Source organism: Saccostrea echinata, unplaced genomic scaffold (assembly GCF_033153115.1).
Source record: "Saccostrea echinata isolate AGI-Se365-2 ecotype Australia unplaced genomic scaffold, CSIRO_AGI_Sech_v1 ptg000014l, whole genome shotgun sequence".
NCBI lineage: Eukaryota > Metazoa > Mollusca > Bivalvia > Ostreida > Ostreidae > Saccostrea > Saccostrea echinata.
Genome location: NW_026889763.1, coordinates 5,573,841 through 5,599,626, shown reverse-complemented (window position 1 = coordinate 5,599,626; position 25,786 = coordinate 5,573,841). Strand labels below are relative to the sequence as shown.

The 25,786-nt window shown below is 31.8% G+C and overlaps 1 protein-coding gene across 1 annotated transcript; it reads right to left on the bottom strand.

Moving 5' to 3' along the window:
* Positions 1–8,463: 8,463 nt before the first annotated feature.
* On the bottom strand, positions 8,464–25,035 carry LOC133187148 (uncharacterized). Its single transcript, XM_061322508.1, has 11 exons — positions 25,016–25,035; positions 17,283–17,402; positions 16,250–16,438; positions 15,692–15,867; positions 14,975–15,092; positions 14,556–14,622; positions 13,465–13,482; positions 12,576–12,731; positions 12,113–12,231; positions 11,539–11,620; positions 8,464–8,855 (listed from the first exon to the last, which is right to left on the bottom strand). Exons 2-11 carry the CDS (start codon positions 17,400–17,402, stop codon positions 8,743–8,745), a joined length of 1,158 nt encoding a protein of 385 aa, XP_061178492.1. The 5' UTR covers positions 25,016–25,035; the 3' UTR covers positions 8,464–8,742.
* Positions 25,036–25,786: the final 751 nt, after the last annotated feature.

Below are 25,786 nucleotides of genomic sequence, written 5' to 3'. Positions count from 1 at the left end.
TTCTAGGTTCTCGCGGCATTCCACCCGGCCACTTCATCTCTATATCGTCGATGAAACGCAACCAGCTAAGGGGCCTAAATGGTGCTTGAAATAACAAGTTGCATTCAAGTCTGCCCATGAAAATATTGGCATAGGATGGATCCATTATCGTACTCATAACGGCATATTAGTATTTGTTATTGGAAAATAACATTATAATTTTTGATAATTCAACAAAATTATTTGATATTAAATCATAATTGTAAAAACATTTAAATATAGCATAATGTATCACTGGTACCTGGTATCGTTCAATATTCAAGGAGTAATATTTACTATCAAATCAAAGGTGTTTCATTTCATGCAAAGATATTATGATTCATCTTTTTTGTGCCTGGTATCTGTATTCAAAACGCCAAGTTTCTTCATTCAGAAATTTCCAGACGATGAAATGACCTAATCATGAAAAGCAATAATATTTCAAAAAACAATTATATCTACTGATTCGAAATTTAATAGAAAAAATGCAACGATTTGATAAATAAAGCATCAAAACATTAAATTGAACTTGGGATGCTTAGTTTTAAACACCGGTAATGTTTCACCAAAGTGTATGTAATTGAGAGAGATTTAGTATAAAATAATTTATTCATACCAATGAAATGGATTGAGCAGCAGGTATAAATGCCTATCATCGTTCTCTCATCAAAGTGTTCTTGTTTCAAAGACATATTGCATGCTTTTTATGTTTTTTATACCACAATACATACTAAATGCATTTTTGTACATTATATATGGGAAAGCTTTCATGGCATTTGAATTTAGAAAAAAATATCTCACATCCACAATCCTTTAAAATGTCTGAGATTGGACTGTATAGAAGGCGTCTTTTGTCAAAAAGAAGGAACTTAGATTGATTTGGAATCCACAGAGCTTCAACAGTAGGGGATAACTGACTCGCTGATGTCAGTTTCACACTCTCCGTCTTCACCATTACTGAAACAGACAATATATATAATATCCGCCAAAAGGGTTACTGACTCTCTACGGAAATATATTGGGTATGATAAATATCATAAACAGCGAGGATAAACCGAATCATCGATGAGATTGATCAATATATTTTTGTATATATAATACAACGTATATATCTGGAGTTAACTTTGAATTCAAAAATTTAACAGAGTATATGAGATCGATTTGCGTTCTTGTTGATGTATGATTATTTTTCTTCAAAATAAAAAGACTCACGCTTGTGAAAATTACTAGTTATTTTGTTTGACATTCATATTTCAATCTAATCACAGGCATTTCATACTTACGATCTTCTTTAGCTTCCCCTGCAAGAAAAATATATTTTCAATTCTGTTGCATCTACCAATTAATAATAATAAATAGTAATTGCATTTCGTTTACTTTAAGCAAAGTAATTACTTTAATATATATTTGAAATAAATTAACATTGGACAAAAGCTAAAATAAAATCTGTTTCGAAATGCAAAAATGCTTGTTTGTTTAAATCTCACCTTATTTGACTCCTTCAAGTTCAAATTCAATTGTTGTAAATAGTTTTGTTTTCCTGTTATAAAATACTTGGGGGAAAATGAAGGGGTTAATTCTAAGTAATACTAATTATTTGATCTGTTATCGTGAACTTCCTTCTCAAGATATATATTTTCTTATAAAAGATCGAGAAAAGCATTATTTAGTCTTATTCTTGATTTAATAAAATATAGGACTGATACATGTATTATACCTCAACGCATTAATTTGAATAAACTGCATTTTCACTTCAACCGATACTCCTCTTTAAGGAAATTGGTGAAAAGAGAAATTAACCTATGTCCAATTTCAATTTTGAATTTGAAAAAAAAAATAATGTACCATAGTGATTGCTTTTCCTATTGGCAAAGTCCTAAATAATTCCAGAACATCTCCGTGGCATAGATATGGTTATTCCAAAAGTTGTGTGGAATTCAGACTTACAAGAATATCTTTTTCTCTATAAAAGGGTTTTTTTTTTTTTTAAAAAAATCCATTAAAAAATTATTGATACATAAATAAACGTTTTTGACAATAAACATTCAATGAATGTAAAACGTGTACAGCACATATATAGAATGTATGGTTCCTGTCTTTAAATACTAGAATAATAGGGTGATAAGATAAGCGACATCTTGGCGAGGTTAAGGAAATTAAGCCGAGCTCTCTTTTTATTTTTTACCCAAGCCCAAACATTGCTTCTATTTCAAGAAAGTTATCTTGTTTTTGTTTATTCTGCAACATATATAGTTTTACATTTGACCTCCAAAATCAGTTACATCTGTCGTTGATATTATGACGTCATGGCGTAAACAATGCAATATAGATGTCGCCACAATGCTTTTAAAGACGTCAGAATGCACGAGGTTTACATTCTGGCATTGATCGAATATAGTTTTAGTTTAATGAGTTGCCTTTATTCGATCAATTCAAGCGGTGGTTGCAGTATATTTCGTATATACGAGTTTAATACGAGAGTTGATCAACCAACATACTTATACAAAAAAATATCCCAGGAATTTAAGAAATCAAATACTTTAAATTAATCTCAAACGTACTTCACATCAAGGGATTTTGCAAGAATACCATTCTCGTCTAGAGTACAAAATGTGTGAAGATTCGTCCCATCTTTCCGGGAGGTTGTACACAGAAATCCTCCTAAAGGATCTCCATCAACAGTGAAATCACAACGATTTCAGATACCAGCAGCGTCTCATCAATCTGAAAAAGTGATACAGAGGTTTCAATGAATTCTGTTTATCAGTTTTTAAAAAAAAAAAATAAAATTCGACGAACAAAGTTGCTATGGTTACTGATTTAAAATTTAAAAAGAATATATGAAATTCTTTTAAAACGCTCCTATAGTTTTGATCCAATTTTAATAAACCTTGGTATATGTATAAAGAAAGATTTTTTTCTCCTTGTTTTTATTTATTTATTTGTTTTATTTGGTTTATCCAACTCTTGTGTTGCAATGGCTAAGTTTTGTGAAATCAATCAATGATTAATTAAGCTTAGAAAGTCTAACAAGCCCTTGTGCTTTCGATCACATTTGGCTTTCGAGGAGATTTCTCCATGGTTAATTTTTCAAATGTGGAGAACCCTGCAAGTCTTATATCAAACTGTTAGAATTTCAATGCTCCCTAACTCTGATCCTTTATTGTATATTCCTATGAAGCACAATTTATTCAAAAACTTCTAATTGAGAAGAAGAAAAGATTTGCTGGCCCTCAGCTCGACATTCAGATATTTCGACGACGTTTAATGAATTAACAATTATTACTTCCATTCATATGTCGGTTCCATCTATCCCAGTGACTTTTAAGAAAAACACCAAAGAGTCTGGCAAATTTATTTCATATTTGGATGTTTTACCGACTATAGACGATACGGGCTAACCAACCTCTACACTGAATTACAAACGAGATGTTTCCGTTTTTCCATCATCAACTTCCCTAATTTATAAAGTAATAAACCGTTATCATCCGTATATGGTGTTTATATCCCCCAACTTATTCGATATTCAACAGTATGCTCTGAATACGATCAATTCTTAAGCTGAGGCAGGCTATTGACAGATATGTTGATGTTACAAGGATTTAAACAACCTTGTTTAAACTCTGTATTTCGTAAATTCTATGGTCGTTATAATGACCTTCTTAACAAATATTACCGTATTTTGGCTTTAGTGTGTTATACCATTTGTTAGCCTTTGTTTTTATACTTAATTCCAATACGGAATGTTTCGTCTACCTAGTCAATACATAGGGTTGACGGCGGGTGTGTCAGGTCGACAGGGGATGCTTAAACCTCATAGGTATTTGATTCCACCCATGGAATTTCCAGGGGACCGTGATCTATGCCCTGCTTACAGATTTGTAATGTTTGTGGGTTTTGTTGTTTTTTTTTTTAAATATGGATTACTGTTTTTTTTTTATCTTCACCCTTTTCATGTTTCATGCCAATTGTAAGGTCATTGTTTATATTCTAATTTATACTAAGTACTCGGTCTACCTGACAGATACATAGAGCTTAAGGCGGGGGTGACCGATCGAAAATGGATACTTTCTCCTTCTAGGCACTTATCTCACCTCTGGTGTTTCAAGGGTCCATGTTTTTGCCGTGTTCGCGATTTGTATTCTTCACTGGATTTATGATATTGGTCGCTTTTCGTTATCTGCAACATTTACATTTATAGGACGTCTTATAAACGTCATAAACAGACTTCTAAATTAAAAAAAGAGGTACAGGGGCAGGCTCAGAATTTCAGTTGGGGGCTGAGAAATATTTTTAGATGCCAGAACAAAATAACATATATAAAGGATTTTTCAAGTTAAAAGAAAACTTTTGCTGTTAAAATAATAAAGATGTGTTAAAAGGCATTGAAACTTAGTCTTAGTTGCCTTATTTCCTAAAACATCTTATTGAAGTACTAGTATTTCATACAAACAATATCTGATGATGTTTCACTAAAAATCGACGATCATCTTTTAACCTATGAATAATATCCTTCTTCTTCATGCTCAGAGCTTTTTGAAAAAAAATATTTCAGACAATTAAAGTTACTATAACAGTAATAAAATGTCTTCAAATATTTGGTATCAAGTAGACGATAACTGGCATATGTCTTGGAAATAGCCAATGGTTTAAACCACTTCTCCTGTATTATTGATTGTCTGAAATCAAGCATTATCAACGTCACGCTGATTATGCAAGAGTGCAAAATCCTATGTTTTATAATTTGATACTCTCCTAAGAGGACTAACTCTGAATGAAATAAATAATTATTCCTTTATAGATTTATCAAGTTGAATGGAATATGGACACAACGAGCATTATTCAAGCTCAAAGTCCATTTAAACAATACAAATCGGGAGCGAAGCAAACACGGAGCTCCAAAAACATTGAAGACTGGATCAGGTCCCATGGAGGAATGAGCATCCCCTGTCGATCAGTTACTCCCGCCGTGTGCTCATTGTCATGATCGGGAAAAACGGAAAAATCCATAGACAATTCAGTGTGTAAATAATGGCCTAACAATGAGTATGAAAAACGTCAGTCAGGATTTGACTCAATGATAGGTTGTATTTGCTGACAAGGAAATTAGAAATTGAAATAATGTTTTAGTCCAATTTTGCTCCCCCCCCCCCAGGTTATGCAAAAATCGTTTGTATTTTACTTTAAAATAAATTTCTTTTAGAAAACCATAAGCGTTAAAACAACATTTTATATGACTGAGCAGAGGGCTTAAGACCCTTAATCCTTTTCAATGTACTTTTTCATGCACATTTTAATTTCATTACAGTTTTCCTCCTAAATTAGAACCGATAAGTACACTAGTAACCCAATCTTTGTGCCAAAACCCGTGAAAATACTCAGCAGCAAGCACACAAAAACTCGACATTGCTTCATTTTTTTTTTAAATGTTGATACATAATTCTTATTTTGTAAAGAGTGCTTCGGTGGTTTTGCAAAAAGCCTTTGCCCTAAGACCCACCTCAGGAGTTTCATCTAAGTAATGTATTCTTGTGGTAAACATGATCTAATAATCATATCGCCTATGCTTTTGTGCTTGCTATAATGTAAAAAGGTAATGTAAAAGGTGAAGATAACGGAGTTATTAGTCTCATAAATCCATTAAACAAAATCAATCGTGAACAGTGCAAAATCACAGACGGGATCAGGAACCTAGGAGGAGTAAGCATCCCGACAGGTCACCCACGCCGTAAACCCTATGAATTGATCAGGGAGGGAGAATTCAGTAGTCAAATTTAGTATAAAAGCCAATGGCCAAACAAATGGTATAAAACATGTCAGACAAAATAACACCCAACGATAGATTGACAGGGCCATTATAACGACCGTAGAATTTTGCAAAAAGTTGACTTTAAATGGGGTCGTTGAAATCATTGTAACATCAACTTACTGTCAGTAGCTTGCCTCGGTATAAAGACTGAGCGTATTCCGAGCATGAAATTCATTCCAATCTCTTTATTCTCGGGTAACCTTTTGAAACCATATTTATTTTTCTTTCTTTTTTAGTGTTTCCATTTTATCTGCTCAAATTGTGTCTCTGTGGTTATTTACTATTATATAAATAATTGAATTGTAATTAAAAATGTAATAAAAATTGGTTTTGAGTGTCGGGCCCTGAACAAACGAGTTTGGAGACTGACATAATTTTTCTAAATTTGAAATTGAAAATAGCTATACCGATCTTTTGTATGATTTTGATTTAATAGCTTAGTTTACTCAATTTGGTCAAGAGGATCTGGAGGAAGAAAGAAATGACGATGTTTGTGATTAGCTAGAATTATATAAACTAAGAATGACGATATAACCTTTATGTATATTTTTTCCGTTAGATAACTCAAAATACACATGTCATGTCTTGTTTGATAAACTGCTAGTATCAAAAAACTTCCTCCTATCAAGTGTAGACATTTATCTAGAAAAAAATCGAAGGAGCACCAATTGCGCCCCGTTATTAGCAGACCTTTTCTAAGGCCCGTATTCATATGAAGCAGAATTTATTAAAAAACTTCTACATGAGTAGAATTAAACATTTGCTGTAGTCTTCAACTCGACATTTCGATATATTGAAGACGTATATCAATTAACAATAGTTACTTCCATTCATATGTCGACTCGATATATATACCAGTGAGCTTGAAGTTAAAGATACAACATAGTTTGACACATCTGTTTCATATTTAGAAATTTCACTAGGAAAAAAAGTGAATGGTAACCTAACAACAAAACTTTATGATAAACGTGGTGACTTCAACTTTTCAATCGTCAACTTCCCTTACTTATGTAGTAATATACCTTTATCACCTTCATACGGGCTTTATGTCTCTCTGTTGATTCGATACGCAAGAGCATGCTCTACGTATGAATAATTTCTAAAAGGAGGCAAGCTATTGACAAACAAGGTGATGAAACAAGGATATCAACAGTCTTGTTTTAAGTCATCATTTCGCAAGTTTTATGGTCGATACAATGACCTTGTCAGCACATACAACCTATCATTCAGTCAAATGCTGACTGACGTTTTTTCATACTAAACTGTCTACGGATTTTTCCGTTTTTTTTTTTTTGCGATCATGACAAGGAGCACACAGCGGGTGTGATCGGTCGACAGGGGATGTTCACTCCTCCATGGCACCTGGTCCCACCTCTAAATTGTGAGGTCCGTGTTTGCTCTGCTCCAAATTTGTATCGTGTCATTGGACTTTCGAAATTGAATACTGATTGTTATCTTCATATTTTATTTTATGTCATACCTTCTTTCTTTTAACATTCTTTTTTTATAATTTTGTTTTCAATTGTTTTCTCAATTTTTATTGTTATTTGCTTCCCATTATATTTTGAGTTAGCATACACTTTCAATTATATCTTTTCATTTTATAGTTTATCAAAATCAACTTTCTATCGAGACCTCAGGCAGTTCAATGAAATACTAGTATATGGAAATAACGAACAGTATTCAAGCTCAAAAGCTCAGTACTTCACATTGAACCAAACGTGTGGTATGGTTTTGGTCAGCAACGGTAAATTGAAAATATTCTTTATTTTTCAGAACAATTTTGTTCTGAATTGCAAGAAGTACAGAGATTAAGTTTATCACTGTAACAGCATTTTAAGTGGAAAAATGTAACATTACAGGAACAAGAAATGCTAAAACATTTTCCAATGCTGCCTTTGACATACCTACTCTGGATAAGTAATCAGGTTAAACATGTCCCTATATATTTTTTTTTATAGGTTGATAGAACTCGAATAAAAACAATTCAGCATTCTCTTAATTATGATTTGGATTCTGCATTTCATTGGTATTTTCTGGATGAATGATTAACAGGAAGTTTTGGTAGCAGACACATAATATCTTGACTATACGCTATAATTCAAGAATTTATTTTAAAAAAGACAATAAAGCAACATCCTTTACTTTTGATAAAGAAATTTATCAATTTAATTCAAACTTTCTGTAAGAAATGTATTCTGGAAAAGTACTGGCCTTAGGTTAAAAAAAAAAAAAACATAACTAACATACACTTCTTAAAACGACTGCAAATTCAATTATTTCACAGCATAAAACATGTATATAGTTAACTCATAAACTCTAGCATGTCCTTAAAGAACAGTACATAAGAATACAAATGTAAAGAAACTTAAAGTAGGAAAAATATTATGCAAATGGCAGAAAATATAAGGTGTACATTCATCCTGTACAAACATCAACAACGAACATTTTCAACAGTACTGAGCATACGTTAATGCTTAACCAATTATATATATATATATATATATATATATATATATATATATATATATATATATATATATATATATATATATATATATATATACTAAATTACATATATAAATTGTGATAAAAACATAATTCTTTCATTAGAAAAATAAAAATATTTTTAATAAAATATTTAAACTTGAAATGCTTTGTACAATCATTAAGAATTTTCAAAATATTCTGAGATCTAAGCATATTCTTTCAGATTAAAAAGATTGCATTTTGTACTATTTAGTATTTATGGACGTTTCAATAAAAGCAATATTGAATTGAACCTACAGTTAAAAAGATATCACACAGAGTTAATTATTTTTCAAAAACATGTAACTTCAATATAATGCAATTGAAATTTCTTGTTCTTCGGAATATTACAAAAGAATTTCATGGATATCCGAAGGTTTGATTTTTCACACCGGGCAGTTTGTGCGCACCATATTTATTCTGTGCTCTGGTTTGAGATCAACACCATGAGGGAGAACTTCATAGATACCACGGTCCTCATTGTAACAAACAATCATATCTAAAAACCAATCAAGAGAACAATAATAAATAACATTTTATACAATTTTACATCACTTGGCCTCTGATAAAGTGCACTGCATCAAAAAAATCTTTATTCTGAATAGAATTTGACAAAAAAAGTTATTCGTTAATTTTGTTGAAGATAATCAAAATGCATATTACATGTATATATGTACACTTGACGATTCTTATTAATGTTTGCCATGTGCTGAAAAGATGGAGACTTATAATCTGTTGATATTAACGTACACATCCCCTTCACTGGATACAGAATTTTACAAAAATAATTTATGTGAAATGTTATGGCAGGTGAAGATAATAATTAAATATCTTCTTTTCAAGAATAAGGAAGTTCTTGAAAAATTTTATTTGGTATGTACATTATTTTATTTCGCTTGTTTAGAGTATTCCAGAATCATTGTTGACAAACCCTCCTTTTCTTTACATTGTATTCCGTTTCAATATACAATTCCCTTCCTTAAAAAAATCAATCTTCCTGGATTCAAAAATATAGGAAAAATGATTGGCAAAAACAGGCTTGCAGAATATAGGGATTAAAAAGAGAAAAGGAAGAAGGAAATGTCGGCGGAATTCAGGATTTTAATTTATTTAGCTGCCGCGTGTACAATTATGTAAATCTGCTAGCAATGTACAGGGCAGCTCATCCTTTAAGGAATTAGAAGCGTTTGTTTAATCTCCATTTATGAAGTATGAACTTCCAATGATTCTGCATTGGAAGATAAGACAAGGACGGATATTGAACATTTTTCTGCGTTATTGAATTTGCTCAAATGATTTTAAATGAAGGTCATATCACACCTTAGGTCATCAGTAATCTTTTTGTGAAGTATGGACTTCCAGTACTTACCCATTAGAAATTTCTGGACAAATATCATATTATACACTTTTTATGCCTATGACCTCACACTTTTCCATGTGATCTTAGGTCAAGAATATGATACTATCTGGTTATAAGCAAATTTATGTTTATAAGGTATGGCCAGGATAGGAATTCTACATTATTATAAAAGTAACATTGAACTTGTTCAAATGACATTGAATTAAGGTAACTACACACCTTCAAATCATAAGCCATCTTTAAATATGAGTTTCCAACGTTTCTTTATTACAAGGGCATGGAATGGATGGACAGACAAAGTGATTCTTATATAACTCTTATCCCCCTTTTTCACGTACATCAACTTCGCTTCAGGGATATCAAAAAGAATCTAGTTGAAAATTCCCATGCAATTCCATACAAGGTTTACAAACAAAATCGGTGTATTATTTGCCCTTATCAGCGATTCAGAAAGTTTAAGAAGAACAACCAAGTGGCAGAGGTGGCAGTGGTAGAGCCTTAATCCTGGCTCAAAATTTTTTACACATTTTGACGCGAAATTCGAGGGAAAAGTTCTTGCATTTACCATTTCACAGTGTATTTCAGTTTTAACGCCCAACAAATGTCTAACTTCTACATGAATTGAAGGTTTCTTGCTATGGCCTTCAACATATAGATATATCAATTAACAATACTTATTTTCGTTCCTACATTGATTCGAGATATCCTTTTGAACTCGAAATAAAAAATGTCAGAGTGTGACACGTCTGTTTCATATTTGGATATTTAACTGTATGATATACGTGATGACTTCAGCATTCTTTTCTATCGTCAACTTCCCTTATTTATGTAGTTATATACCATTATCACCTGCATATGGAGTTTATGTCTCCCAGTTGATTCAATACGCAAGAACATGGTCTAGGTACGAACGATTTCTAAAACGAGGCAAGCTATTCAAAAATAAGTTGATGTAATAAGATTATCAACTGTCTCGTTTAGAATCAACATTTCGCAAATTCTATGTTTGGTACAATGACCTTGTAACTAAATACAACTATATCATCAAGTCGAATGTTGACAGACGTTACAAACTGTTAGGCCATATGCATTATTGTCACACTGAATAGTCTACAATTTTTTTTCCGTTTGCCCGACCATGACAAGGAGAATACGGTGGGTGTATTGGTCGACAGGGGATGCTTACTCCTCCATGACACTTGATCCCACCTCTGATCGACGTTTTTAGAGGTCCATGTGTCCTCTGCTCCAAATTTGTATTGTTTCAATGGACTATAGAGCTTGATTACTGTTCGTTATTTTCAGATTTCATTCTGTGATCTGAGAAATGTCGTCCTTATTTCTCAATGCTCACTGAAATAAGATTAAAAGACCATCTTTTCAGCTAAGATGATTTTTTTTTCATTTGTTTTCACTAAGAAATATTTATGGAACAAGGCAAAGGCAAATATCAACTCCTATAAGCTGCTTAAAGTATATTATCGTATTTATCTATTTATGATTAAAGCTTGAAGATAATTTACAATGAATAAATCGCATACAACAGAACTACCAAAGATCAACAAAAGTGTTGATACGGACAAAGGAACACATGAAAAGACATCACCAATCCAGTCCCTTGGTAAAGCTTGTGTCAACATTGCCAGAAAAAAGAACCAAGTGGTACAAATTACAAGTCCGAGCAATATGTATCGCTGCTATAGCAGCAATTACTTCATAACATGAAAGACGCGTGGTGTACAAAAATATGCAAAATACAAGTTTTTTTTAGAGTCGTATAAAGAAAACCAGTGTAATAAGAGGCAGTAGACCTAGTTCTTACTTTTTCGTCCGGAGAGTTTTAAAAGTACAAGGCCGCCTCTTTCCTCCTTTTGGAACAGGGTTAATCCTTTGTCCGATCCATCCTTCAATAATCCAAACAATTTTTTGTTACATTTTAGTGAATGTAAAATAATTAAAGTATCAAAGGTTACAATTACAAAGAAAAACTACCATCTTTCCTTTTTCATTAATCTTTTATGATTAGTAATAAGTACTTTTATTGTAAATTATTTTGCGAATAGAATACTTGTCATCGATTTTTTAAATAATACTATTGGTACTTAGTATTAGTTCAAGAATGTTATAATACAATTAAAATAAAATTATAAATAAGAATATAACTTTATAATATTTCAAAAAAAATTTATATTACAAAAATCACATCAAGAGTATTTCCTTACTTAGTATTGGGTCAATAATGTTATAATACAATTAAAATAACATTATAAATAACATTAGAATTCTATAATAGTTCAAAGAATTTATACAATATTACATATAAAATGTAAAATCATTTAAATATAGCATATATATCTGTACTTGTTATAGTTTAATATTCAAGGAGTAATATTTACAATTAAATCAAGAGCGTTTCCTTTCATGCCAAGATACTTAGATTTATCTTTCTGTGCTTGATATCTGTATTCAAGGCGAAAAGTTTCTTCATTCAGGACTCTCCTGACGATGAAATGACCTAATCATGAAAGGCTTTAATATTTCAAAAAATGATTATGTCTACTGATTTAGCGTTTAATAGAAAAATGCAACGTTTTGATAAATCAAACATCTAAATAATAATTGAAATTAAGATGCTTAGTTTTAAACACCGGTGATGTTTCTCCAGCTAGAGTGTGTTTAATTTTAGAAAATGAAAGAGATTCACTAAAGTGTTTTTTTTTTGTTTCAAAGGCATATTGCATGCTTTTTTTATGTTTGATATACCGCAATACATGTACATACAAAGTATTCTTTGTACGTAATATATATGGGAAATCTTTCATGACATTACATGTAGAAAAGAGAGAAAAAATGCCATACATCTACAGTCCTTTAAGAAATTAGAGACTGGACTGTATAGAAGGCGTCCTTTGTCAAGAAGAAGGAACTTTGATTGATTTGGAATCCTCAGAGCTTCAACACTAGGGGATAACTGACTCGCTGATGTCAGTTTGACACACTCTGTCTTCACCATAACTGAAACAGACAGTATATCATATCTGCCAAAATGTTACTGACTCTCTACGGGAATATATCGGGTAGATAAAAATCATAAACAGCCAGGCAAAGCCGAAACATCGATGAAATTGATCAATATATTTCCGTATATATAATACAACGTATGTATCTGGATTTAATGCTATATATGGCGTATCTGAGCTAAAAAAAAAAAAAAAAAAAAAAAAAAAAAAAAAAACAAGATTGAGTGTACTAGATAAACAAGATATATGTTATTTACATATCTAATTTTTTAAATTAAGATTTTCACCGATTTTGAACTTGAATAACTTCATGTTTCCATAGTTAAATTGACTTTAAACTGTGTCTATCATTTAAATGCGGAGTCGGTAAATAAATCGGTTATTGTTTTAAATTTCTAATATCTTTGAAACGTGATTGATTTAAATTGTGTAATTTACAGGTAAGTCCTATCTTTTTATAAAGTAATAAACAAATATAAAGATCATTTTAATTTTAGCAAGTCTAAACTTGAAAAAAATATGCCATATAAGACTTTAACTTGGAATTAAAAAATTCAACGGTGTATATGAGGTCGTTATGCATTCTTATTGATGAATGAAATAATGCTAAAACCTTTTACTTCAAAATAAAAAGGACACACGCCTCTTGTCAGTGGAAGAATGCACATTACTAGTTATTCTGTTTGAGATTTCTTTTTTCAATCTAATCACAGGCATTTCATACTTACGATCTTCTTTTGCTTCCCCTGCAAGAAAAATATATTTTCAATTCTGTCGCATCTACATGTACCCAATAACATTAACTAATAGTAATTGCATTTCGTTTACTTTAAGCAAAGTATAAATACATTAACATTTATTATATGATTGAATAATTTCTATCTCTCTGATTGGCTGAGGTCCAACAAAGTAAAAAAAAACTACTTTATATTCACCTGCACGTGACCTTCCAGGTAAATATAAGGATTTATTTTCTACATTGGTCCAAAAATAGATCTGGAAATTCCAAATTGATACAAATAGGTTTGGAAAGCTTTTTCACTTGCTACTGACTTCCATTCAGGTGAACATAACATTAGAAAATATATAATTTGGAGTGGAAATGGTTGTGGGGGTTGGGTGCAGGGGACCCCCGTCCACCTGCTAACCATTTTTAACGTAAATTTTTACTTTTAATTTAGGCTAAAAATATTCATTGAAAGATTGATCCCTCACTAATGGACCTTAATCTCTCACCCTCACCCCATCCCAACCCAAGAACAAAATTTAAAGCTAAAAGAATTCTCTTTTTATGGGGGCTAATCAAAGATTTCTTTTAGCTGTCATTTTCCCTGATAATGCCCCCCCCCCCTTCAAAATCTATACTTTAAAAGAGGCTGACATAATTTATTTTTTCATAGCAATTAAAGTAAATTTTAAAAATTCCAAATTAATACGACTGGTAATGTTTATTTAATCCCGCCTCTCTCATTGCATTTCGCTAGGACTTCTGCAAATTTAAACAAGTAAGATGGCATGAACTACTTAATGAATAATGAGTTCGTATCAATAAATTATTGAATCATATAATAAAACAATTATTGCTGTTTTTTCAGTCAATACGAAGTACAATATTGACCTCGCCCTTCGGGCTCGGTGAATATTGTACTCCTCAGGTGGCTAAAACATCATATTGACCTCAAAACAGCTATAAATAATTGTATAACATTTAAAAAAATTAACATTATTATTCAAATTTTCTTGAAATTTCACTGGGACAAAGGCTTAAATAAAATTATCTGTTTCGAAACGCAAAAATGTTTGTGTTGTTAAATCATACCTTGTTTGACTCCTTCAAGTTCAAATTCTATTGTTGTAAATAGTTTTGTTTTCCTGTTATAAAATACCTGGGGGAAAAATAAAGAGCTTAATTCAAGTTATACTAATTATTAAGTCTGTTATAGTGAACCTCCTTCGCAAGATATATATATATATATATATATATATATATATATATATATATATATATATATATATATATATATATATATATATATATATATATAAAAGATCGAGAACAGCATTATTTAGCCTTATTCTTGATTTAATAAAATACAGGACTGATGTTATACCTCAACGCACTAATTTGAATAAACTGTATTTTCACTTCTGCTGATACTCCTCTTTAAGGAAATTGGTGAAATGAGAAATTAACTTATGTCCAATTTCAATTTTGAATTTGAAAAAAAAATAATGTACCATAGTGATTGGTTTTCCTATTGGCAAAGTCCTAAATAATTCCAGAACTTCCTCATGGCAAAGAGATGGGGATTCCAACAGTTGTGCAGAATTAAGACTTACAAGAATATCTTTTTCTCTATAAAAGATTTTTTGAAATACTCATAGAAAAATAATAGATACATAAATAAACGTTTTTGCCAATAAACATTTAATAATTGAAATATAAAAGACTTTACATCACATGTAATGTATGGTTCCTGTCTTTAAATACTAGGGTAATAGGATAAGCAACGTCTGGGAGAGGGTAAGGAAGCTAAGCCAAACCCTCTTTTTATTTTCTCTCCTTATTTTCTACCCATGCCCAAATACTGCTTCTGTTTCAAGACAGTTATCTTGTTTTTGATTATCCTGCAACATATATAGTTTTACATTTGACCTCCAAAATGAGCTATGTTACATCTCTGTTTTTGATATTTTGACATCATGGCGTAAACAATGCAAAAGAGATGTCCTCACAATGCTTTTAAAGACGTCAAAATGCACGAAGCTATATTTTCGCACTGATCGAATATAGTTTTAGTTTATTGAGTTGCCTTTATTCGATCAGTTGAAGCGGTGGTTGCAGGATATTTCGCAGAATACAGTATAATACGAGAGTTGATCAACCAACATACAAAAAAAAAACTATCCCAGGAATTAAAGAAATGAAATACTTAAGAGTAATCTCAAACGTACTTCACATAAAGGGATTTTGCAAGAATACCATTCTCGTCTAAGGTACAAAATGCGTGAATATTCGTTCCATCTTTCCGGGAGGTAGAACAAAGAAATCCCCCTAAAGGATCTCCATCAACAGTGTCCTGGCGTTGGTGCCTCACAACGATTTCAGATACCAGCAGCGTCTCATCAAGCTGAAAAGGTGATAGAGAGGACTCGGTGACTGTTTTCATGAAATTTGAAATGCCTCTCAGAATCTTCAAATTAGTGTCATATGTTGATATACATGTAGTTTCAAAATTGACACTTTATCTGTAAAGTAGTCTTAAAATTTCCCAAGTGATTCAGTATGAAATAATTTTAAATTTCAGATAATTTAAAAAATGAATTGGTAAATCTTTCTGGTAAAAGGGTTTCTTTGATGCTTCTAAAAATTATATATGCACTGCAGATTCCTACGTATTTGTGGATCATGTACTTTCCACACTTTGAAATGATCATTATATTTTTTTTTCAATGATTGTATAGTATCCAATATTTATTTTTATATTGGGATCGGTATTGTCGATCTTTTACCTCGGAACTTGTTCGAGTGTTAATTCGCTGAATACATTTTATCATTTTGTTTTCCGTACTGTTGTCGTTTGGGGTGTACGGACTGTTTGGGACGTCAGTTGATGGAGGATTGTCCGTGACGTCAGTTGATGGAGGATTGTCCGTGATATCAGTTGACGGAGGACTGTTTTCTCTGAATCTGCTGCTGTTCTATAATTTAAGAAAAACAAAATATTATATGAAAACTGTACGACATCCAACCTTTTGTGATCAGTTGTGATTAGTACTCAAGAGGTTATTTGTTTTCGATAACTGAGCATTGCTTTTAGAAACTGTATTTTTACTTCATTAGTTTCTAAAAAAAATTAATTATTGTGCCTTATTCTAAATGCATATACATTTATTTATTTATTTTGTTTACTTAAGCTTGTCAGTATACGAGTTTTATGCAATAAAAAGATACTTACGCGATAAAATCTGATGCACATGTGATAAAATGTGTATAAACTGATAGTCTTTTTTTCAACAAGTATGATAAAAATCTCAGCGTATGAAATATGTCTAATAATGGATTTTATTATAATTTTTGACACCCTGTTTCATGCTTGGATGCCGAGGATAGTCAAAGAATGTAATTCATCGACTAATTCTTGCAGAAGGGATGAATTCAAAAGTTACCCGTGTTTAACAAACATTTCTTGCGTTAGGGTAGATTGCGCTTTATAACCACTGAGTAGCAAATCAGTGCTACTATATTCTGATCAGAAACTTCTGCACTACTGTACAGTATATACATATTATTCATTCAAATGTACTTTAAAAATTAGAAATAAGCAATATTAGCATCATTTTGATTTTCCTCATATTTAGTGCTTTCTTTATATTAAATGGCTAACTGCTCAAATCAATTTGCATTGGGAATCCTTGATTTTTTTTTTTTTCGTAATGAACAATTTTCCTAAATGAATAAAATCAGATTAATCAAAGAAATTTCAAAAAAAATAAATAAATGAATAAATAAATAAATAAATAAAAATAAAAAATATCCACGCACTACAAAAATGCATCTTCTGGCCTTTACAAGAGGAATAAGACCATCCACGTCATCATACCCATTCGGGTTTCCTAGGCCGTCTACGTCATCAAAACCATTTGGTTCTCCTAGAGTACACATCTACAGAACAAGGTGCCCTTTGTAAGTATGATCAAACATAAGCACTCCACAGCACTTAAAGTAATTTTTTGTGATTTCTAAATAAAACTCTTCTCTTAGTTTCATATCTAACTTGCAGTTTTATACCAATTTTATTATCTTTCTATTGTTAAAAATATATCTATTATAATTTGCAAATGTTTGATTGACCTAAAAATTATAAAGGCAACAAATAATACATTCCCTGTCATGATTAATTGTTCCTGATAAATGACTAAAATTTTGCTTTCAGATGTTTAGTCAGATTTATCGAAAGCCTTCCATCAAAAGGAAATTTTAAATTTTGAAAGTTCATTCTAGTGGCAACTCATACAAAACACTTTCCATCAGAAGTTTAAGTGATCATCACTTAAGCCCTATTTCTGTGGTCGATGCCTAAGATAATAAAGAATAATGTGGTTGTCACATGATGGTCCTCAAACTTAAACAATATCTTGTTTGTGATGCAGTTGTACCAGTTAAGAAATGACAAAGCAGTTTATAGAGTGTTGTGGTATATGAGTATACACTTTCTTTTTTTTATGAAAATAACAAGTTAACCTTGCATAAAAATTGTACTAGTGAATGACTGGCTTTAACTCACTCTCTTATTAGAAATTGGGATGATCAATTCCGTGTTAATAACTGATTTTGAAATGTAACATACTCAGTATAATGAATCAAAACATTAAAAATGCATACCAACTATATTACGACAACACAGTTTTTGTCGTGCTTTTGAAATCTGATACTTTTTTGTATACAACCTCAAATTAATCTTGCATTAAAAAAGACACTTGTATATGATTCGTGTCATTTTTCTCTTCGATTAACGGAAACTGGCACTCATAACGTGATCTAACCTTTAATGTTTGTCTAGACTGTTTTGACATTATGATTATGAAACTAGCAATAGGGATTAACACTTCCATGTCTAATGTTTACCAGTGAGTGATTGTTAAATGTAATGACGCAAAAAATGCAAATATAATTTGAAAAAAAAAAAACAAAACATAATAGTCTTCCTGCATATCAAATATTATTCATCCATCGGAACAAATGCCTTTTTTATCAGTTATTTTAAAAGCCACCTGCAATCTACATGTATCTGAATAAGCAGATTCCAGAATTTCTGAAAGTATGTTTTTATTTCAAATTAGGATATGATAAAAGATTTAATACTTTAATGGCGGAGTGGAATTCGACCACTGATTTTACATGAACAAAACTATTTTACTAATTAACAATTAACATATGTACTAACTGGCATATGTTAATTGTTAATTAGTAGAAGTTCTTTCTTTATGTACTTCTAAATTACCCAGATTTAGATGTGATAATAATTGTTACTGTCATTCTATAAAGAAGCAGGCTATTCAAAACCGCTATATCAATTTCAGTAACTGAAAGTTTGTCTTTATTAGACACAAACGACATGATCATACATGTATACCATATATAGGAAATGACAGAGAAAGAGCTAGGTTCACTTTATGCATAAAATGGCCCTGTTCATATTTCAATTAATGCATTAATTAATTTTGTAGAAAACAGGCGTATTTGACTACCTTCAGCAAAGATTTTAAATATGAGCACAACCCTCGATTCAAAACTTATAACATGTTTTATAATCTTCAGAAACAGATCTTTCATTATATAATTGCACATATTGGATCAGAGGTAGTGCTCTATGTGAAATATTGAAAAAAATACTTCAACTTTTGGTCATTTTAACGGAATTTACAGGATATGGTAAAAATGACGCATTTCATGACGTCATAATGCATTGACTTGAGAGAAAATAACGTCATGTTCAATAGATACACGGTCACCAAGGGTCCAAGTGATAAATACTGCATTGTCAACCAAAACTGAGCAGTTTCGATTTTCCAGAAATTCACAGGGCCAAAAAAAAAGGCCCTAAGTGGCTTTTGCTAGAAAAAGAATTATAAACAGTGACTTGCCTCAAAATACTAGTCCTCTAATAAAAAGCGTTGATCTCGTTCTTCTGAGAGTATGATATAATCACAGGTTTGTACCATGCACTGAATGAATGGAGAAAGTTGATAACATATCAAGTAATAGTCAACTCCCCGCCAGAAATAGTGTGCAGTTACACTTCAGGAAGAAAGATGAGCGTGATTTTTTGTTTCCTTTTATTATTTTCGTGCAATTTTTATTAATGAACAATCTTGAAAATGAGGAGTGATTCCAAAGAGGAATTTTCCTCTAGAAAACCCAAGAACATGTAGGAAGAACCACAGGCACTTGTTTCTGTAAAGAAAGTTCACCAATAATTTACTAAAACTATGGGGGATAGGGTGGGTGGGCGAACTTTCAAATATCTGTATGAAGAGCTCCATTCAGAGGTTTTAATCATAAAATCAAATATGAAGATAACGAACAGTAATCAAGCTCAAAAATCTATTAAAACAAGGATAATTTGGAGCAGAGCAAACACGGATCTCTAAAACATCAGAGGTGGGATCAGGTGTCACGGAGAAGTAAGCATCCCTTTTATATCGGCCACACTCGCCGTGTGCTGCTTGTCATAAAAATCCGCAGACATTCGGTGAGAGAATAATGGCCTATAACAATTTGTATGAATTTTTTTTAGATACATGTAATTCTTCCGAATCAACATGATCTTAACAAAGACATAAACAAGTCTTCACTACTAACAAATACTTTAACATTCATGTAATAAGGACTTTAGAGATAAATAAGACAACATTTATAGCTCTTTGAATACATTAGATGACACAAAGAAATAACAAATTAAAGAGGAATTGATCAAAACACTCGTTTCATTATTGATTAGTAAATAAGACATCATTATTAGAGCTAGTAAATAGACATCAGTACCTGAACTAGTCTATAATTAGTAAATAAACATAGTACCTGAATAGTGCAGCTCAAAAAACTTTTAACCTCACATGATTTTGTGAACTAAATAATTACACATATTTTGGAATAAATTTGTTGCTACTTAACAAAAGTGCAAACTAATCAATGATAAACTTCACAATTTTATTAAGTTTTTATATTTATAAATTAATATGTTTACATTTGCTGCGTTTTTCTACTTAACCAACATTGAAATTGATTTGAATGCCATTTTCGTGTATACTAACGCGTACAAAATATAAACGGAGAAACTCGCGCTAGATTGACGTCACAATGAGGCTACGGAGACGTTTCAAATATAACAATATAGGGCAGCAAGAAATTCAAACATTGAGTAAATTTTTCGTGCTTTTTAACATATAAAATGTAAATACAAGGTTTTTTAAAAGTTTAATGTGAATTATTGGTGGGTAAATCAAACAGACTTGCATGTGGGCATTTCCTTCGTGAAGGTTTAGAGCCCTTCATAAAATATGCCTTCGTGGCAAATCTGTGTGATTTACACATCAATAATTCGCATAAAACTTAAAAACATCCGTAATAGTTTGCAGAACTTACTTGCAACACTTTTGCATGATTAATAACCTTTAATGGAATTAGGCATGTTATGAATTAAGTTTTTATTGATACTTTTTTGGAATTGAGCGCCCTTCTCGCTATCTGGAGTGTTTTCATCATATCGTTTATAAATTGTTGGCATGTTTTGAGTTAAGTCCGGTCTTCTTTTAATGACTCCAAATGTTTCATTTAGGGTTGAATCTGGAATGTTTCAAGACAACAAAGGTACATTTCGACTGAGAAACTCTCTTGTGCTTTTTGAGATATGTGGCATTCTGCTAAATAATAAATACAAATCGTTTTCAGCGAAATATCAAACAACATGATACTAACATCTTATAGCATCTTCTGAAGCGCACAAGAGAGTGTCTAAAACAAAATCCACCGGTTACGGTAGCCTAGTGGAAGGACGTTCGCTTTGTGGTCGGGAGGATCGGCTTCTATTCTCGTTCGTCGTACGTCAAACCTAAGACGTAAACATAGGTAGTGACTATATATGCCTTCGCCAAGCGCCCGGCATGTCAAGTGAAAGTCATGGGTCTTTCGGACGTGACACAGTAGGCGTTGGCACGATAAAAAAAAACCTCACTGCAAAATGCCCTGACTGCAGAGCATAGGCTTTCACCGGCATACTCTGACATCTCTATAAAAGTGAAAAATTCTCGAATGGGACGTTAAACAACATACTTTCAATCAGCCAAACGAAGTGCGTTTACGATAAAAAGTTATTCGAAAACATTTAAGGTATAATTTAGAGTGGAATAAGAGGATTTGGTGAAAACATGACAACAGCTAAAAAAGACATTGGGAAAATACTTTAGAAGGAATGAAATTCAATTACCAAAATGCTCATATCAAATCTAGTGACATTAAGATATAATTTGTGTAAGATATAATTCGAGTAACTATAGATGTTAGGAAAAAATATATCAATCATGAATTTGACGAATATAGTGAAATTGCTAACAATTCATCAAATCTTTTGTTTGTGGTATTGTTAAGTAGCAATATTTTTATTCAATTCCATAATGTGTATCTAATTAGTTCACAAACGTATGTATGTAAAGTTACAAAATAGAACTGCAAATGATAAGTAAAAAAAATCAGTTACTGAGCTAGTATATGATTAGTAAATTAACATTAGAACCTGAATTAGTATATGTTAGTAAATAAAAATCAAAACCTGAGCTATAATAGTATATGTAAGTAAATAAAAATTAGTACCTGAGTAAGTAACTATATATTAGTAAATAAAATATCAGTACCTGGGATATTTGATCTTAAAGACCCCTACCCTACCAGATCTCAGCAATTGCATAAATTGTTACATGTATGACAAAATTAATGTGAAAGACAAAAAAAATTAAATCCTCTTAAAAATATTTAAAAATTTAAAATTCTTTGGGCATGAACATGTATTTTCTTCTTTTTGCTTTCTAGGTATTCGTTTACACCCCAACCCTCAATTATAATAATGAGCTTTATTTTTAAGTTGACAGGTGTATATAACATGAAACATAAGCTCTAAAGAGCTTTTGACCGACATGGAATAAAAAAAGGCCTGGGAGTTATTATTTACATTGTTGTACTCTATATCATATGCATATACACGATCCGTGTCCTATATATGTAGTCAATGTTTTCAAAGAAGGCTGAAATGATGGGAGCAAGTAAAAATATTCATAAGAAAATAGAAAGTGTAATGAAGCCTTTGGCTGTTTAATTTTGTTTATGTTTTAGTGGTAGAATTAAAACTGGAATTTTTTTGAAACAGTCTTGCAATTGCAACGGTGGCAGTCTTCATGGATTTGCCTTTCCTAAGTCTGACAGAGAGTAGAGTGATCTTGCGTTATATCAATATACCGATAATGAAATTAAAATCAGCAGCACCAGTCTTGTATTAGAAAGGCTAGCAACACTTTTAATATGAGGTTACATTCACGATTAGGTTTATATTATGACTAAAACTAGGAAAATTTTCGAAAATGTTCGACAACAGGATTATTTGAAGTGCAATGGCACATTTGTAATCTTTTGAGAAATTGAAAGGCGCATCCTAAATGTAAGTTTTGCCTATCTACTTTTCCAAATATGTTATTTAACATGCATCCCTCCAAATATCCTATTGCTTCCAGGATTTTGTCTTATACGGATTTATTTGCAATCCCCCCAAATATCCAATTGTTTCCATGAAAATCTCATTTACAAAAAAAAAATCAAAACATATAGAAAACAACTTTTCTACTACATGCAGATTAAAATGTATACCAATGTAAATTCCGGTGTTTAGCACAGAATTTCTCCCCCGGAAAAATATGAGCCCAGTTAAGGTCTTCCCCATGAATGGAGCGGGGAAAGAACAACTCAGTATATTATTTCCTCCCATATAAAAAGGCAGTTTCCGAATTATATCAATGCATCTTCCAATCAAATCGTGCCTGTTTTATCTTTTATCTTAAACATTTGAGATTATGATCTTTGAAAATTGCTGAGTCAAATGCTTCTAGTGATCGAGCTTATCTGATCATAGTATAATTGCTGTCAACATCGTCTTTCTTTATGTTACGTCGTTCTTTTTATCTTCCTCTCTAAAACTCAAGGGTTATTTTCAATCAAAATCCTTGCATTGATCATCCAACCTTCCAATAAGGTAAATTTTATCAAGAAAATGCAAAAATAGTGTTCTCAAAAGCCACTGTACCAGAAAAGATTAAATTCAATTGAAAGCTTCCTCATATTGTGAAGTTTGTTTAAACCACTCCCCTTCGGGAGGGAAGGGGTAGGGTGGGCCTCTATTGGGGACAAGAGTTTCAAATCTTATTGAAATCTTTTCTAGAGTAGTTTGGCCATATAAAATCATTAATATGCTAAAATTTCCTACCTGTTTAGATTCAGTTATGTTTATATTTTATGGTCACTGGAGTTAGATTAGTCTTAAGTGGGGAAGCAAATTTTAAAGCCCTTAAAAACTCTCCTTTTCAAGAACAGCAAAACCGTTTTAGTAATACACATCCACATGCTGTGTGAATTCAAATTCAATTAAATCACTCCTTATTAAGACTAGGGTGATCAATGTATTTCCTTAAGTGGCAAAAGCCATTAATGCAAGAATTTATCTTTATATATTTACATTTGCAAATGTTTTCTTTTATATAACACTATTAAAAGCAACGCGTATCTATATCCGTATAAACACGGGTTCCTCGTGTCATAAACGTTTGACGTAATTTCTCAGTGACGTCATAAAGGGTCTACGCGCAATCAGTGGATCAAACACGTGCCGTTAGGTTTGAAAAATAAAACGTTTCACGCGCTAAGGAATATTCTTCAGGCAAATGTAAACTATGAATAAGTCACAAATGTAAATAAGTAATAACGTATCATTTTAAAACATCAATCGGGATATAAATACGGGTTGGTACGAGATCAAATTTACCATAAAGCCCTTCGGGCTTTATGGAATTTGATCTCGTGACCAACCCGTATTTATATCCCGATAGATGTTTAAAAATGATACCTTATTTCTTAAATGTGTTCAGTCAAAAGTAAATTCCCGCTAGATTTTCAACTCAGTTAGTCAAGTTGTTCAATTGTTAAAATGAAAAGACTAATATGATCTTTTAAATTCCTAAAATCGCGCTATAAAGGACTTTTATTCGAATATTGGATGTTTGTTTTAAATAGTGTAAAACCTGAAAAGGAAATGTTTCGAAAATTTTGACAAAAGAATTTGTAATGGCTCATGTTGTTTATTCTCTTTTGACAAATGGAAAGGCACATCCAACACGTATGCTATGTCTGTCCAATTCTCGAAAGAGACTAATGTTATCTTACATGGATTGATTTGCTATCCCCCCAAATATCCAGTTGCATGTTTACAGGAGAATCTCATTTACAGAAATTAGACATTTTCTTTTCTCCTACATTAAAAGAAATATAAGAAATGTCATTCCCGGGACACGTGTGTCACAGTGGGAAAACTTCCTTTCTCCCTTCAGAACTTCATAACTTAAGAGCTTCCGGAGACTGATTTAGTAAACCTACCTCAACGCCCCCCCCCCCTGGAACATCAAAATATTATTGAAAAATACAAGTATTATTATATCTAAACGTATACAACGAGTACTTACCTTTTTGACTTCCCAACTTGAAGACGGTCTTGAAATGAAATGCGTTGTTGTCTTTTCCTTCCTGTTTACATATAGACAGATTGCAGTCCACTTATTACATACTTATACTATAGTATTTATGAATGGCAACAGACCGGATTTAGTACTTACCGGTAAACCTAATGTAGGTTACTTCCTCCTAGTGCTTCTCTAAGCCACATTTCTACGTGACTTTCTGAGTATGTCTTGATATTTTGTTGACATGTTCGTCCTTTAGGAATAAATGTCTAACTTTCTGCTTTCTGTTCTACGTATTTGCTTTTGTTTTTGTTTTTTAATTGTGAATCTGGTCTGTGAGGTGATAACCAATATAGGAGCCTGAGATAGTTTGCATATATCTATGCCGAAGCCATTTATATATGGAAGATGTATCATGATATGGAGAGTTTTAATAGCCATGCGTTCTGCTGTAATGACAACCTCATAGGGACACAACAAAGAGTTCAGAGGTCTGGCAAAGTGCAAAATGTTTGTGAAGGTTTTACGGTTTTTTATAATGGACAAAACATTTGCAGATTTAAACATACCAAGAAATGTATCAGAAATATTTATCCTTCGTGTTGTTAAAAATTAAAATCTAAAATGGCAGACTTCGATATATCAATAGCTTTTCATTTATTTCGTAGAGGGTATCAGTGTACTAAGTGAAAAAAGGTGAAGATCACGAAAGTGGTAGATCTCAAAAACCCTACAAACAATGCAAATGTGTAAAAAAAAAAAAAAAAAAAAAAA